This window comes from Tympanuchus pallidicinctus, unplaced genomic scaffold (assembly GCF_026119805.1).
Source record: "Tympanuchus pallidicinctus isolate F22 unplaced genomic scaffold, pur_lepc_1.0 scaffold18, whole genome shotgun sequence".
NCBI classification, from domain to species: Eukaryota; Metazoa; Chordata; class Aves; order Galliformes; family Phasianidae; genus Tympanuchus; species Tympanuchus pallidicinctus.
Window position 1 is genome coordinate 7,609,194 of NW_026294699.1, and position 16,379 is coordinate 7,625,572.

At 39.8% G+C, this 16,379-nt stretch overlaps 1 protein-coding gene and 1 long non-coding RNA gene across 6 annotated transcripts in view; one reads left to right on the forward strand and one right to left on the reverse strand.

Moving 5' to 3' along the window:
• LOC128079150 (uncharacterized) overlaps positions 1-15,193 on the reverse strand; it is a 30,703-nt gene extending 15,510 nt beyond the window's left edge. The window contains exons 1-6 of one of the 2 annotated variants that reach the window (XR_008205985.1): positions 11,785-15,193; positions 11,097-11,136; positions 10,248-10,354; positions 9,395-9,468; positions 8,204-8,499; positions 6,621-6,688 (exon numbers count right to left, since the gene is read on the reverse strand). This is a non-coding gene — a long non-coding RNA (uncharacterized LOC128079150). Of the gene's footprint in view, positions 1-6,620; positions 6,689-8,203; positions 8,500-9,394; positions 9,469-10,247; positions 10,355-11,096 lie in introns of both variants that reach the window. The other variant, XR_008205984.1, reaches the window with a different exon arrangement.
• MYH11 (myosin heavy chain 11) overlaps positions 1-16,379 on the forward strand; it is a 55,860-nt gene that overhangs the window by 7,873 nt on the left and 31,608 nt on the right. For all 4 annotated transcript variants that reach the window (XM_052680097.1, XM_052680098.1, XM_052680099.1 and 1 more), the window contains exons 3-4: positions 3,194-3,350; positions 10,975-11,002. In XM_052680097.1, the coding sequence (XP_052536057.1) occupies positions 3,194-3,350; positions 10,975-11,002 (185 nt within the window). The remainder of the gene's footprint in view (positions 1-3,193; positions 3,351-10,974; positions 11,003-16,379) is intronic.

Sequence of the window (16,379 nt, forward strand, 5' to 3'; positions counted from 1 at the left end):
TAGTGGAACTCTCTCATCCTACAGGAAGTTCATTTACTTGCATCATCCACTTTTGAAAAGTTAAAAATTTGTTTTCATGGAGTCAAACATCAAAGCATATCTGAAATTAAGCTCTCTCTCTCTCGACAAGATTTTAAGACAGTGATTAATTAAGAGTTAAAAAAAAAAAAAGAGTTACAATTCTGAATTGTAATCCAAATAGTATTTTCAGGAAACCTAAAACTGTTTTAAATTGTCCAGCCTTGTCCTACTACACACCTTTTGGGGAAAAAAAAATAAAAAAATGTGTGGGAGGGATATAAACAGATATTTTGGCTTTGTTCTCATCTACTTGCAAAACAAACTGTAAACCACCATCTCCTCTCTTTGCCTTGGCTGCCTACACATACAAGGAAAACTTGACCTTACTGTTCTTCCCTTTAGAGCACCACTGATGCAAGTGGGGATTCCCAATTATGCTATAGAAAAAAAATTTCAACCTAGCTGAAACAAACAAGCAAAAAAGTCTCACAGCAAATCATCTTTCCTTAGGTTTAAAGTAAATATTATTAAATCAGAGGAAGTAAAAAGTGTGCAATAATTCAAAGTAACCATCCACTGGAAGAACACCTTGACCTTTTTCTTTGATGGAGTTAAGAAAGAACAAAAAGTGCTTTGCTACTAACTCACATTTCACACTGCTGAGAACAAGCAGAATCTGCTTTGTCCAGTCACAAATGAGACCAGAAATGACAGTATGAGCATCAATGAAATAGAAACTCGATTTGAGAGCATAAACAAGTTTCTTGTACCTGCATTCATAGGCACTATGCATTCAGCCTTTGCTCAGTGGTGTAAAATTGTTTGTCTATAGGAAACTATACATTATGTTGGAGCCAGTGTTGGGATACTTCTGCCCAAATGTAGGCACTAACAACTAAGATGTATGTATTTGCATAAGTCCCTCTTAACCATCAGCAGTGATGTGCAAAGGACAGCAATCCTGTTGGACACTATCCCTAAGATACCATATCTTTCCCCCAGGTTCTCCAGGGATGGAAACGACTGCAGATCCCCATTCCTGGGCAGGCCAAACCTCAGGAGAATAATCCAAAGCACAGATATTTCAAATCCCACTTTCAACTCCATGCTTGGCTAACTGGCTTCCTTGACTTCAGAACACTTTATATTAATCTGTTTTCCCCAGATCTTTGTAGAACATCTAGAGCTGTGAGTGGGAAAGCAACAAAGCCAGGTTTACCTCCCACAGGTGAGAGGAGGTATCAGTTGCAATCCAGTTAGAAATGGGGATGCCCAAACTTCATCGGCTCAGGCTTTTTTTGGAAGTGGCTCTGGCCAGCCTGGTCTGCTGGTTGGTGACCCTGCCCACAGCAGGGGGGTTGAAACTAGATAATCATTGTGGTCCTTTTCAACCCAGGCCATTCTATGATTCTGTGATGATTCTATGATTTTTTCCTGCTTTAAAAATCTGCTTCTTGTGTCTCCAAGTTGGCGCTTAGGCGTGCAAGTGGATAACTATATAGAGACATTTAGACTTTGCATGATGAAAGTCAGAAAGATATCTAAAAATCTCAGTGAAGTGAGACCTAAGTAACTTCCTGAATTGAACATTTATTCTTTTACTTATATGGATATTAGTACCTGAGTTTATATATCACATCTACTTCAACTGAAAAAATATCTTATTTTACTTCCCTAAAGGGCCTAGTGGTCATTTTGGCTTATGTAAGATACACAGCCATTTTTCAAGTGTGTTGACCATACAGCACGAAAGTTCATTTTAACACAGCACAGAGTTTTGTCCTAAACTCTGTCATCAATTAAAAACCAGCGTAGCAGTGATTTACCCTCCCCAAAGGTTTTAACTTGGGGACACCAAGAGCGAGTGAAGGTGCAGTCACAGTGCTGTAAAGGTTGGAGATGCTCAGAGCACCCCACGCGTTCTGCCCAATGCGGGGCACCCAACTGCTCCTCACCGCCATGAGCTGATGGACGCTCTCGCCCTGTTTGCTCAGTACCATATAAAGCTCTCAGGCTGTGCCGAGACCGTGTTGTGCCATTTCCTAATATGGTCAGGAAAGGGAAACCCCTGTGCCCAGATCCAAGCCTTTGAGATGGCATTTTACAGTCCTGTGCTATCCTTGTTCCTGTGGGGGAACTGAGGCGGCTTGAGCTGTCCTTAGACACAGCTCTGAGGTTAGGGCAAGGTAGCACTGCGCAGTGCAGCGCTCGCTCATGAACTGGGGGAATCCAAACAACTTACGTCCAAGTCATAAAGGACAAAAGTTCATTTGTTTCAGACTGGTGTCATTTCAAAAAATAGTAGCCAAAGGCTGACTTAAGGGCTGCAACTATCATTTCTTTTTCTTTATTTTTTGTGTTTGTTTACTTTGCTCACTTTTAGTAACTGTTGTAATATACGGCATTTCATCTATTATCACTCACTAATATTTCTGTTCCAGTTCAATAAGTTGGAGCTTCCTGAGACAAAGGATGTTTTTTAAACCTAACAGTTGGATGAATAGCCATCAGCTGGTGTCCAGTGTTCTTGCTTGTTTATGCATCCATTTTCACACGAATACCTTCAGTAAACTGAACACATAAAACAGATTTTTTTCTTGAATCTCTTACAGAAATTGTTGCTTATTGAAGGTATTCGGCCATTCTGATAAGAGATCTGTTTGGAACTGGAGTAATTTTTTTCAAAGACTCACATCAATCATTACTGCTGTGTGGTGGTTATATGCCCAACATAAACCCACTCTTCCGATCTAAGATTTAAGAATTTGATATCTGCCTGAGCAGATAACATTCCAGCACACAAATACATGTATAAAGGAACATTCTGAAGCATTGTAGTCCCTAGCTCATCACAAATAAAGGTGATTCAGTACATACAAAAACAACTGAAATAAAAAGAAGTGCAGCATTACATCAAAGCAGAGCGTTTCCACAAGCAGAAAAAATTACATACTTTCTGTCAGTTTCCTTATTAGAAACAATTATTTATGCACTTGGAAGCTGCACTCATACACATACATACAGAAACTGCCACTTCATTTGTCATACTAAATTGAGAAAAATAATTGTTTTTTGCTAAAATCCTGTTGGTTCAGTGCCGCTGATGCCTTGTGTCCCAGTCTAGATACAGTACACAACACTAATTCCCTTTTTTACTTGAATTTCATTGCAGACTTATTCAGGTCTCTTCTGTGTTGTGGTAAACCCATACAAACAGCTGCCCATCTACTCAGAGAAGATTATTGACATGTACAAGGGAAAGAAGAGGCACGAGATGCCGCCCCACATCTACGCTATTGCAGACACAGCCTACAGGAGCATGCTGCAAGGTAGGCAAGTTCTTAGAAATCACTGCGCTTTAACGTGAGAGAAAACAATGTACTGCTGCATGTGTGCTCCCTCAAGAAGCACAGTCAGAAAAGCTGTGATACACAGGGAGACATGGGCTTTCAAGAAGTTTCGGAGGAATTCTTTGGCAGGAACGGCACTCCACAAACACTGACTCAAAAAGGAAAAACAATCCTTTTACCCATCTGTGTCGAGGCATGTGGGAAGGTTTCAAAGTTGAGCAAATAGTTTTGGCAAATACGGGCATGGAAAACGCTCCCTTTGCACCAGTGGAGACTATTCCAAAGTTAGCTGCTAAGGCTGTTGTATCTGTCAGCATTGCTCCTCGCTCTCTCCTAGTAAGCAGATTGAAATAACGCTTTGGGGCTACTGTTAGTACAATGCTAATGCTTTGGAGTCTTGAGTTGAGATGTGCTCTGTTTTCTAATGGTACAGCAGTGGGAAAGCAGTCAGACCCCAAAGCATATAATGAGACCTTAAAAATAAGTAGGGAATTTCTGCTTTGAATACTGACAGGCTTAGGAGATTTTGTCCTAAAGAAAGATCATTCATTTAGAGATAAAAATGCTACAGCAATGACCACGCAAGGCTGCAATATCTACAGAATGCAGGGACGTGACTGGCTTCTATCTCACAGCAGCCTCGGATGCTCTGGGGAACCAGGAGGCTGCAGAACACTTTGAAATGTAAATCTCCATTTGAGGTCTGTTCCTGCAAAAGTTTTGCCCTACAGCTGTGGTTCAGCAAGATTTCCAAACTCAGCCCTGAAGCTTAGGGCTGCCTTGTTTTAAGTTTAAGGATTTAAGGGTATAGGGCTTATGGATTTTTGGTCTGACAGGGGAAAAAATGATTAACGGCATCTGAAATGTCAGTTTAGCTGCTAGATAAATAGCCAGCATTGACTTCTTAGCAACGTTTACATACAAACAGAGAACAGCAATTGCTATGGAGATACTAATCCATTCCAAACCATTTTGCACTTTATCTAACCGTGATCCTGGCACACATTGTGATCACAATGATTGCAGCACTCCTGTAGTTGAAATCTGAAAGAAATAAGTTGACTAGATCTTAAGATCAGTCTGTTCAGAACATTGCAGATGGTTCATGTTGTTGTAATTCAAGGCTCAGAGTAGACAAAGTATGTGATAAGCCTCTGTGCTGTCTAATTTGACCAACCACCTTTCAGACTTCTGCTGTCTTTAAATATCAACCAAATCTCTATTATTTTGGAACAAACACTACATAAGGATACACGCATCAATGGTGACAGATACCAAAAGCATAAAAACAGGTTTTTTCTCCCTAGAGATGTCTTGAGTACTTTATGTATAACTGCAGCGTTAACAAAATAACCCAGATAACAAAAACCACCTGAAGATCATTTACTTATGTAAGTTGATCAGCTAATTGTAACTTTGGCTTCTAACCTTAGGATCTTACATTTTCAGACACATAAATACTTGAAATATAATGAATTCAACTCTAAACTTTGCCTTAAAACATCAACATTTTTTTCTTCCTGTCACTTATGGTACATTTCTCTTCTGGAGCAGTACCAATTTTATCACCCACAGGCAGAAGGAGGCAGAATTACAGTGCAACAAAGGAGGATCAATAAAGCATCAATAACAGACGTACTGAAATCAGACATTCCTCCTTACTGTAACAGCAAAGACAGGTATATAAAAAAATGTTTAAGGCTGAGAGGACAGGTTTAAGCCTTTAGAATAACATGATGCATTGAATCTCATTTAGTGGAGCCACAGCTGAAAGAAACTTACTTGGTAGAAGCAGATCCTTGAAAGCTTCAGCCATCTATCTGCCTTGCAGATCAGGTGTTGATCTCTGTCCTCTGCATACAGCACTTCTGAGGGTTCTGAGCAGACCCTGCTGTCAAAGCAGCTTTCTTTCCTCAAAGCCTTTCAGCAGTGAGCCTCACGGGAGCTATGCAACTTCAGCAGTACCCTTCTCGTTCAGCACAGAACTCTGCTATTTGTCCCCAAAAGTGGGATGAAGGAAAAGTCAACTAAGAAAGTGCTGCAAGGTAGCGACAGGGGAAAAAAAGGAATGTCATACTGCATCTACTACTGAAAAATAAGGATTGTTTCAGTGTAGCTGTATATATCATTTTCCTTCTTAAACTGAAACTAGTTTCAGTTCTCTGCCTGATCCCAACATCATAAGGGCCTCTTTCACTCTTCCTCTCTCCTGTTGTTCCTAAGGTGGTCTTTTGAAGCCACCTGAGCATGATCACCCTTCGCTGCAGTCATTAACTACTTCTAGAACAGCCAGGATTTAGCTGTGCCTCCCAGGTTGGGAGGAGAAGGCAGTACAAGTGGATGCTTTCCCTTCTTTCTGTTCACTTTTTTGGTGCTTGGAATGTTCTGACTCCACCAATTCTTGATGGATCTTCATACCTTATGATTCATATGTCTTTTCTGGAGGAAACCTTCCTGATAGAAAAAAGGAAGGGGAGAACAAATAGGAAGGAAGGGGAAAGAAAGGAGGAGGGAACAGACCATAAGTTGAACTTCAAGAGAGACACTTCCATTACCTCCTCCTAACCACACACAGCTGGCACAGCAGCCAAACCCTTCCCACAAGAACTTGCATCACAAGCCCAGGACACCCACGCTTCACTTGCTTATTTACTTGCACATGCAGTTTTGGAGTCTCTCCATCTCTGAAGAGGGCCCCAGTTGCCTTTAAAGCTGAGCTTTTGTTTGGAAAAACAGACTCATGTTTTGTGCATAAAACTAAACCAAAGCTTAATATAACTAGTTATGTAGCCAAACTGTATTCATGCTGAGGTGGTGAGAGTGGGCAGCAACATAATAGAGTGCGTGTGTATGCAATCCATATGGACAGAGTGCTTCATGGGACTTTGTAAAGGGAGTATAAAGAGAGATTCGTGTTCATGAACTTGTATCAAGGCACTGAATGTTTTCCTTGAGAAATGTCAATGTTACTACTTATCTACGAAACTTCTTGCCAAACTAAAATATATCTTAGGTTCATAAGACTGAAGAATTACATTCTAGTACTCTCTGATCAGGACTCCCTGGCCAAAAGCAGTCAGCTTGTTCAAATCCTGGGCTACCTCTATCTCTCAACAAATCAAGCCATGGTATCTGCCAAGAGCTGGTCCTATTGCAAGTTCATCAGCTGGGGATCAGAACCCTTCACATTCAAACCCTCTGTTAGCACAAACTTCCAGCATGTGCTCCTCCTCTGCTTTCAAGACTTACTTGGTCAGTGTATTCATTAGAGATGATGTTCAAGTCCCATCAAAGTTGTTCTTGTAACAACACAGCCACTGTTAACAGAAATCAAATAATTGGAGACGATCATAAAAAAGTCCGCTTATATTTCTTTACTGACCTCTATACCTGTGTTATGGATGCAGTGGCTTCTCATTGCAGTTGCAATAGCACTGCTCAGTCGCTGCGCAAAGGGCTCAGCCTCCTCATCCCAATACTCCCAGCACCGTCCTCATGCAGTCTTCACATAGAAACGGCCCAGCTAATAATCATTCCTTGATTTTGCTAGCTTCATTTTAGGGTGGGTATCTGCAGCCTGGTGTGCAGTGTGGCTGCACGAAGGCATGATGCAGCACACGAGGGGGCACCATGGTGCAGGGCAGAGGAGCCAGAGGTGGGTGGATGAATGGATGGCTTCTGCAGCACTGCCAGATGCCAGTGATAGTAGTCCAGTGAGGGTGGGTAATTTGCTGCCTTCTGCTATTGTCTCTGCAGGTGGCAAACAGCAAATGTGTGATAAGCAGCACAAATAAGGAAGGTCAGGTTGTGTAGCAGTAATAACAGAAATATTTTTTCATGTGGAAGATTATGCTTTTATTACATGCTCTGAATAATACTGAGAAGACATATGGAGGCTTTCTTTAACTCCAAGAAGCTTATCTATTTTCTGCAAAGCCATTTTCATGAAAGCACTTTGTAAGCAAGCTTGAGTTAAAGATGGAAAAACAAACAACCTTGTATCTACTTGGAGGTTTGGGAGGAAAACACAGTTCCCAAGGTCCTAGAAAAGGAAGCTGCATGAAAACCCAGCTGTTTACTGTGTCCTTAGCAGGACCATACAGAAATGTTCCCTTTAGTCAGGGCTGTTATTAACAAATGTAAAGAAGCAGTGAGTGAGTGTTGGAGCTTGGCTTCAGTCTGTTCTTCCCTTTTATGGTAAAGCTGTCAGCTTGCTGCTTCATTGTGATAAACCATCTGATTTTGTTTGTGATTAAGCAGAACTAGCGTGTCTATTGAGAACAGAGGGGCATATGATTCCTACAAGCAAACTGGAGGTGTTTGGTGAAAAAGTGTAGCATATTCCAGAAAAAAAAAGTCCATTTCATGGTCTTGGAACTTTCTTGGTCATGGAACTTGATGGGACTTAGGAAAGCTGGTGGATTTTAGACAGTGAAGTATGTCTGCTTACTATTAAATATTCGGGAGAAAATCCAAAAATGTCCAAAATGTTTAATATAGACATACAGGGGGTGAATGTCTTCCAAGTAGTGTATTTTTTAAAAAAGGTATTAACCATAGAGATATTGGAACATACAAGATATTTTGTTACTTTGTGAGCCCCAGAAACTATGCTATCAAGTTTTATTTTGTGCAAGTGATTTTCTCTGCTAAATCTACCCACATAATGTTTCAGTGTCCCAAAACAGGGCAGAACCCTTCCTATAAAAAATAAAATATTTTGGAACAGAAATAGAAGCAATCAATTTGGAGAGTCCTGGAAAACAAATGAGGCAGGCATTGCAGCTCAAGACAAAGCAGAATAGGATTTGGTTTCCTGATTTCATCCTTACCTTTGCAGTATGTTGAAACTTTTGAAGGAAATGGAGCAGTGTTGCATATTCTCCCTCCATGAATGCACATTGGCCAGCATGTCAGTGGGAGGTTTTGCAGGTCAGACTGCACAACTTAGCAACATAGGGCTTATTACTGCAGGACTTTATAAGGCTGCCAAGTGCTTGGGGCATTAGGAAGGGATAAGTCTGGTGACCAAGAGCGGAGTCTTTTCCTTCTGCTTCCTCACAGACTTCTCCAAGAAAGCCGTAGGGCTGCCTGCTTACAGGGAACAATCGGATTGCACAGCTGCGGTCTTCGAAGGCATTCAGGATTACAAGGAAAAGATGAAAAAAAAGAAAAAACAACATAGTTTTTCTTTTCTCTCCAAGAGCTCTGAGTAGCCTTCAGGCTAATTGTTATCAGAGTCACACAGTGCACATGCACAAATGCCTGTGGTGCATACCTTCGTATACAACACGATCAGTAGGGGTATATCACTTACTGGGAAGGGAAAGGGGGAGCAACAGGCAGAGAAATGAAAAAATACTTGGCTTGCAGGAATATTACTTTTTCTAATGTCCCCTGAGCTCAGAATTTCCACTGGCAACTCTGTATCAAGGAGTCACTTTTATTTTCTTTATGATATTTATGGGTTTGTGATGTAACATCAATATATGCCAATGGTTTCTATTTACACAGCAGTGTATTTTTAGCAAAAATTCTACTGCGTTCTCATTTTTTCAATTTTAAAGAAAGCCAAGTTCAGTGAAAAATAAACACTGCGCACAGCTCCCCTCATCCAAAATGTGTATGTGGAAGAGTCCTGCAGTGTTGACAAATCCTCCAACAGCAGTGTAATGATTCATTTTGTACCAATTTACCAACCAAAGCAGTTAAGTGGTGCCATTTTCTGAGCAAGGGATCAATGAAGCAATTGATGTTACAACACCGGTTTGAACGTCCATGAGAAACTGGGAGTAAATACAGTTATTTAGTATCGTTAAGCCAAAGCAGAACCCACTACTGCTTCTCCTAGGCTGGCTGTGGTCCAGGCAGCAATTACAAATTGTAAGCTTAATAGGCTGAATTTATCTCTATTATCTTTGTGCAGCACAGAAAGCTTGTTTATCTCATGCCATTTATTACATGCAAGGTCAGCGATAAGGGTAAGCAACCAGATAGGTAGCCCTGCAAGTCATCCAACTCACAAAATAAAATGAGGAACGGGTTTGTGTCTTAACTTCTGCCCAGAGGCTTCCCTGGTCTCATGCTCACTCTGCATCTGGTGGATAATACATAAATATACAGACACGTTTGCTTCTGCCTTATTTAACTGTCTGCTTCAAGTCTCGGGTTTATAAGCCAAGCACACAATTCAAATATGCATTTGACCAACTTGGGAATTTGTTTTCTTATTCAGAAGATTTTTCTACAGTCTGTAGAAGGCAGTTTGATGCAGCCTCTTGCAAAGGAGGGCCAGTTTCAGTGCCATGGAAGTTTCTCATAGCCTTAATCAAGTCTGTTTGTAAATATGTCCAAGGATGGAGACACCACACCTTTCTATATGACCTCCTCTGGTGCTGAACATTTCCAGTTTTAAAAAAGGGTTCTACTTCAGAACTGATCACAGCAAACATGCTAAACACACATCTTGCCATAGAGGCCAAATTGTAAAGCCTGTCAGTATCACAGACTTTTCTGGAAGTCTTCTTTCAGTGGAGCTTTGGGAAATACATTAGTGTTACGGAGCACATTATGAAGCCTCAGTGTGTGTTCACTATCACAGCCTAAAATCCTGAGATCAGCCTTTTGGTAGAAAATTCTGTGCAAAAGTTCTGAAGGTAAAGAGAAGCTCCAACTCCAAATACATGAAAAAGGGAGACACGTGACAAGATGTGCTTCTAAATCATGCTGCAACATTACGGTGTATTGAACTGCAGCACAGAAACCTCTTACATGCCTTACACAGTAGAAATAGAGATTTTGGCCCACCTTTTTATAAATTTTCATCCAATATATGTTTGACAATTCTGTTCATGGTAAAGCATGAAGAATACTTACGTTCTTGTTGATATGCTGTTGTAAAAAAAATGTATCTTGTTTTTCCTCAATCTTGAGGATACCTCACAGACAGAAGGATATGTCTTGAAAAAAAGGCATTTCTAAATCTGAAATGAAATAGAGAGAAAAGAGCATTCAAGGGGGATGTGGCTCTGAGAGCAGCCTGGTCTGGTGGTTGGTGACCCTGCACATAGCAGGGGGGTTGAAACTAGATGATTATTGTGGTTCTTTTCAACCCAGGCCATTCTATGATTCTGTGATTCTATTTGGACTGCTGTGCTTTCAAAATCTAATGACCACCATAAAATGTCTTGGTTTTTGATGCCTTATCTGTCCAGACTTTGTCTGAAGTGGGCTGCTAGCCATATTTCATAAGCATAATAACGACTCAAGTTTCAGACTTGAAATTATCAATTATAATCTTCTTATAGGGAGTCTGATCCTTTTGCTGTCCTCATTATAGTTCATCTCTCACAGAATTTACAAAAAAATATTTTTGAACTCCTAACCTTTTGTTCATTTTTTGGTACAAAATATTTCCATTAGAGATCCTTATTTAAATATGATGGCAAATTAAATAAGATGTGAACCCTGTGCTTTTGACTAATTGTGAATTGTCAGGTTTTGAAAGGTCTAGATTGCTCAATGTAAGTCATTATAAATGTAAGTACTTCTGACAGGACTTAGCTATTTTCCCTAATTAATGGATTTTTTTCTTTATTCACAGACCGAGAAGACCAATCTATCCTGTGCACGTAAGTAAACTGTTGTTTTGTTACATCTCAACATTACAATGTCATTCCTTATGCAGAATCAATTGAAATTCTGGTGGAACTGATATATTCTCACCTTCAAAGAGCTTGATCTGCAGTCCCAGTAGAAGAGTTGCCTGTTGACGAAATAAGAAGCAATATCAGTGCCCTAATATGTGTTCAGTGCACAGTTCTCAGTTTAAACTGACTTTGAATTCAGAGTTTACTACAAGAAGTCGGGGACTGTACTTGTAGATTAAGTGGTCCCTTAAGGAAACTGAGAAAACTGAGGAACATGGAGAATTCTGGGTATTAACTGAGCTGCTTTTCATTCCTGCCCGTCAGCAGCATGCTGTCATATCCTCAATCCGTTGTCATTTTAAGAAATTGATCTTTTCTGTTCATGTGATTTTGGGTTGTTTGCATATTGTGTAGCTGCAGCAGCCAAGGCTTGGCAATTCCATGTGGCACAGCCCACCTGGAAGCCTGTGTGCAAAGCCATGGAGTGTTGGCTAAGTGCACACTGCACTAGGGGAAGCTTTCTGCAGTCTTCATGTAATCGGTTTAGGCAATAGCAAAACACCAAGCCAGCCCTGTTCTGAAAGCCTTGACTGTTCTGAGTCCTGGCTTGCTGACGTTTTCCTCTTTGAGTTCTGACCTGCCATCAGTGCCAGATGTTGTGGGGGCAATTAGTGTAGCAGGGGTCAGATGGTGATTTTATTGCAATAAACTTTGCTATGTGTGACATACTGCTCCCCAACATCCCCTTGGTTTATCATTCCTACCAATTTTTGCAAAACACTCAGACTGTTCAATTGGATGGGGATCTTCTATGTAACCTTCAGCTTTAACGACAACCACATTCCTCTATGGCTTATGAGTTGGTTTTATTTACTTGAGTGCTATTGAAGACGCTTTTGACATAATTTGATGTTTGTTGTATTACACATCTACCAGTTTTCCTGAAAAAAGATAACATTCAATTCATGTAAAAACAAATAATTGTTTGCAGAAGATGGCATGCATAGTATTGATAGCAGGATTATACAGTGATGCTGTAGTCAGTCACAGATTGCAAATACATGTCATAGTTCCAAACTGAACTGGTTTTGGGATGTTATCCATAAAAATGTGGCTACTGCCTATTTTTTTTAGAAAACAGTGCTACTGACCACCAGCCATACAGGTACTGGTGAGTGCCAGTGCTGGCTGGAACAAATTCATCATGCAAGAAGTAGACGATATGTTCTGTACCACAAAGACTAGCATAGCTCTGACCTTTCATAAACAGATTTCACTGACATGCAAGTATATCAGTCACGAATCTGTCCATATATGCATGAAAACCAAAACAAATCTAAAATCAATGCAGTGTTGGAATAAAAATTGACCATCACTCTCTTCCCAGGATGAAACACGTCATGGTAATGGAGTCTAATTTAAACTGTGCATTTTGTCCTTCTATTCCTGCACCTTACGTTATTATTGTATCACTAACACTTCAGATCTTTTAATCTTGGAATATTAAGATTTCTTTTATTTTCAGGAAATTTCTTTTGCAATTCAATTCCTTTTTGCTTATAAAAAAATCTCTTTTTTCCTCTTCTTTCATTTCTTTTTCCATTTCAATTTCTTTTTTTTTCCACTTCTGATGGCTACAAAATATATTGAATATGAATACTTTTTTTTCCCTTCACCTGGGAGCTGAAAACATAAAGCATTTCACACCACTAAAACATAAAATAAAGAGAATGAAATGTCTTTTCCATCTGGAAAACAATCTTGTTTAGAATAGCTGCTGCATGTTGGATTGGCATCATGACCCATAGCTTGAAAAATTCCTCTCACTGGCTTTTAAAATCAAGATTATTTAAACTAAAATCAATATACACAGCTTTAAGTATTAGTAGTTTATCCTATGTTTTGGCCTTATTTCTCTGTACAGAAACAAGAAAGTTCACTTAGCTTTCAGCTGGACAGCTCTCAAGTACAATCAGTTCACAGTATTTTATAATTACTAAAAATTCCAAGAGATTATCTTTTTACCTAAAATATAGACCAAGAACTGAAGAACTCATGGCACTGATCACCTGGGATCTTTTCTTTCCATAGCTATAGACTCAAACTTTCCAAGGCTTGGCACCTAAATTGTGAAAAATGTAGCTGTAAGGATTCATATAGAAATAGTTGGGGATGCTGCCAAGAGCTCATCTACTTTTTCTTTAATGCATGCATTTAGATTGATTAGCTTCTATCAAAATGTACAGAGCAGGGTAGTGTTTGCACTTCATTTGGTACAGCAACAGACAAAATTTTGGGTTAGGCAGTGACCATCCTTTACCCTCCCTTTTGGGGCGAACTCTCCAGAGCCTCACTTGGCTTCATTACCTCCACCTGCTTTCTCTCCTGCTAATGTCAGGAAGCAGTCACCCGAGACATCTTCTGAATTGTGAAGTCTTGTTAGGCAAAGCCTCCTCTGCAAGAGAGCTAAACTCTTCTCTTTCCCAGCACACTAAATCTCAAAGGCTGGAGCTGGCAAGCAATGCTGTCTGGCCTCTCTCCCGCGCTGTTATCTTGTGCAGCTTTAGACCTGGGGTGGAGCTTGGTGCCGAACCAGCTCAGTCTTCTGAGATTTTTTTGTAAATAAACTTAGTGGGATCAGCGCGCTGGCTTCTGAGCGAGGTCTTTGGGGATTCAGCTGGTCTAGGACAAAGATTTTCATTATCTTTGCACATCTCATACTGCAGGATGAAGCCTGCCAAGCTCTAATGTGATTTGGAGCACCTCATTGACTGCTGTGTTCACAGAGGCTTCCCGCAGTGCGAGAGTAGCCAGATTAAGGGATGTGTGAATGGTCAATTTTTGTGGTTCATTGCTTGCTGAAACAAATCCTGCTGTTACTTTTTAGATGTTTCCAAAAGTGGAATTAAGCTAAGTCTTATATCATAATATTAATATAGAAAACTTTCAAGTTTTCAACAAGAAGTCCAGTTTTTTAACTACTCTTTCCCCAAACATGCAGCAGTCTTAGTTACACCCCAGCTACACCCCAGGTTTACCCCACACCAGTGCAGTCAGCTTCCCACTCTCACCTTGTGCTAATTTGGAAACCTATTCAAACAGAGATAATTTTCATTTAAGGTGAAAGCAATGGAGTTGTGGAGGATTCAATAGCACTATGTAAGTGGGCTTTTGTGCTTTAAATCAGTTACTGAGTTACTAAACAAAAACAAAAACAAAAAAAACAAAACAAAAATCTGGGCAAGAAATGAAGGAGGAATAAATGTAAAATATGTCACACAATGAGAGAGCATTGTTTCATGCTTTCTTTTTAGTGTAGCAAGCCTATAAGCCTAGTATATCTTTTCACTCTGGGAAAACAAGGCAGATTCTCAGGATGAAAACATGTTCTAAGTACTGCTGTTGGACTATCACAGCTGTGCAACAGTTACTGCTTTTCCTCTCTTTGTTTTTGCATTGCCCACCTGAGCTGGGTGAAAAGAAGTGCACTGGCAATAAATGCGCTGCTTCTAAGAATGGCAGCAATAAGATTTGAGATACTTCAGTTAAACAGATGATCCCTCTGCTCCCCAAAAAACTTAGGATAGAGGTAATAGACTTTGTACAGTGCACTCCTCACTTGGAACATGATTCAGGCTGCAGAACATTGAGGAACATAAACAACTAGAAGACGCCTCCTGAGAGGAACCCCACTGTGTGTATGGTCCATGCTGTAATCATGATGCTTGCAAGAATCAGGCCCTTATTTAACAGTTGAGTCACTGAGACTAAAGAGAGCATGCAGATTTAAAACAGATGGGATTCTTCATACCACCTCACAATAAAACTTGTTTCTGCCATCCCAGAAACGATGGTACTTCAAGAAAGATGCTGAGAAAAAAAAGCAGCGTGACCAGTTCTGCTGCAGCTCAATAGTTCTGGGAAAAGTTTAATTCACCTATGAAATCAACTGAGTCACATGCTCTCCTCCTCCTAGATATTTCCCCTTGTAAGCTTCTTTATGTTTAAAGGCACTGAACCTAATTCAGCTATTCCTCTTAATTAATTACTCTTCAAACACATTGGATTCTATCACTGAGATGAAGTCTAGACCTTGTCATACAGCTCTGCTGGATCCTTCAGCGTAATGTTGTTTAATGAGTACTTGTTTATCAGACTTGTGTATTGTTAGGGACATTTGGAGTGATTTGATGTGTTGAAAAAATACAGTATTCATCAGCTATAAACACGATACTTCATTACTTACTTTTTTTTCATCCTTATTGCTGTGAGATCATGTCTGTTTTCCATTTCGTGCTGAAACAGTTCCATTTCATGTTGAAGAATTTGTTGTTGTCCACTTCAAAAGGAATTTAAAAGCTCAAGAAGAATAGCTGCAGAAAATAGAAAACTGTGCAGGAGCAAAGAGTTAAGGAAAGCAAGCACAGAACAAAATGTTAAGTAACTAAAGCATTACAGTATGGTAGGATAATTACAAGGAAAATGATGCCTTATTTGGTAATACTCACAGGCATTCAGGGAAAAGCCAAATGATGGGCACCATTGCCCTGGGAGAAAGGAAATGCAATTCATGTAGTGATGAACTACAAATAACCTTTAATAAAATAGAATAGCTCAAAGCCTACAGTTTGTTTGAAGAATGCTTTTATTTTTTTCCAAAGTATCAGAGATGCAAGGTAGATTTATTTGAAAACTTTGTACGCATATGTCTTCAAATTGGTGTGCTTGGCTTGGAATTGTTCCCAGAACACTTAATTTTTATCAATAAAACATGGAAATGTTTTAGCACTGAAGTCCAGGGCAGGGATGGATCCAAACTCTAAACTGTGCAAATTAACCCAGGTCTTGTGAAAAGGAACCGTCTCAATTATTTCTGGTTAAAACTCTAAACGTTCCTCATCATGATGTGCATCAGACAGAAATTTTTTCTGGCTTCCTTAGGTTTAATCAATGTCATCACAATTTAAAAGTTCTTCCCAGCATTTACTCATATTTTTTTATGTCCATTTTTCACCAGTCCCTTGGTAGGAAAAATTAACTCCTCTATTTCCTAATTAGGAAACGAAGCACAACTGCAGTGGATCCAGCTAAACAGACTCAGTTTCAAAAGAGCTGACAAATATCTGTGGGACTTTTACATGTATTGTTCTTTTAATTTTTAAATTCATTTTAATTTAAATCCAAAGGCACAGAGGTTTGACTTCCATGCAGACTGTTGTCCTCACAGCACTAACTTGATAGAGTCAGAGGAGCTAAATTACTACATTACTACATCCACACCCACTTTCATGCCCTTTTTGACTGCTGATACAGGACAATATAAAAACATTCTAGTCCGTATCATCATCAGAGTCAAAGA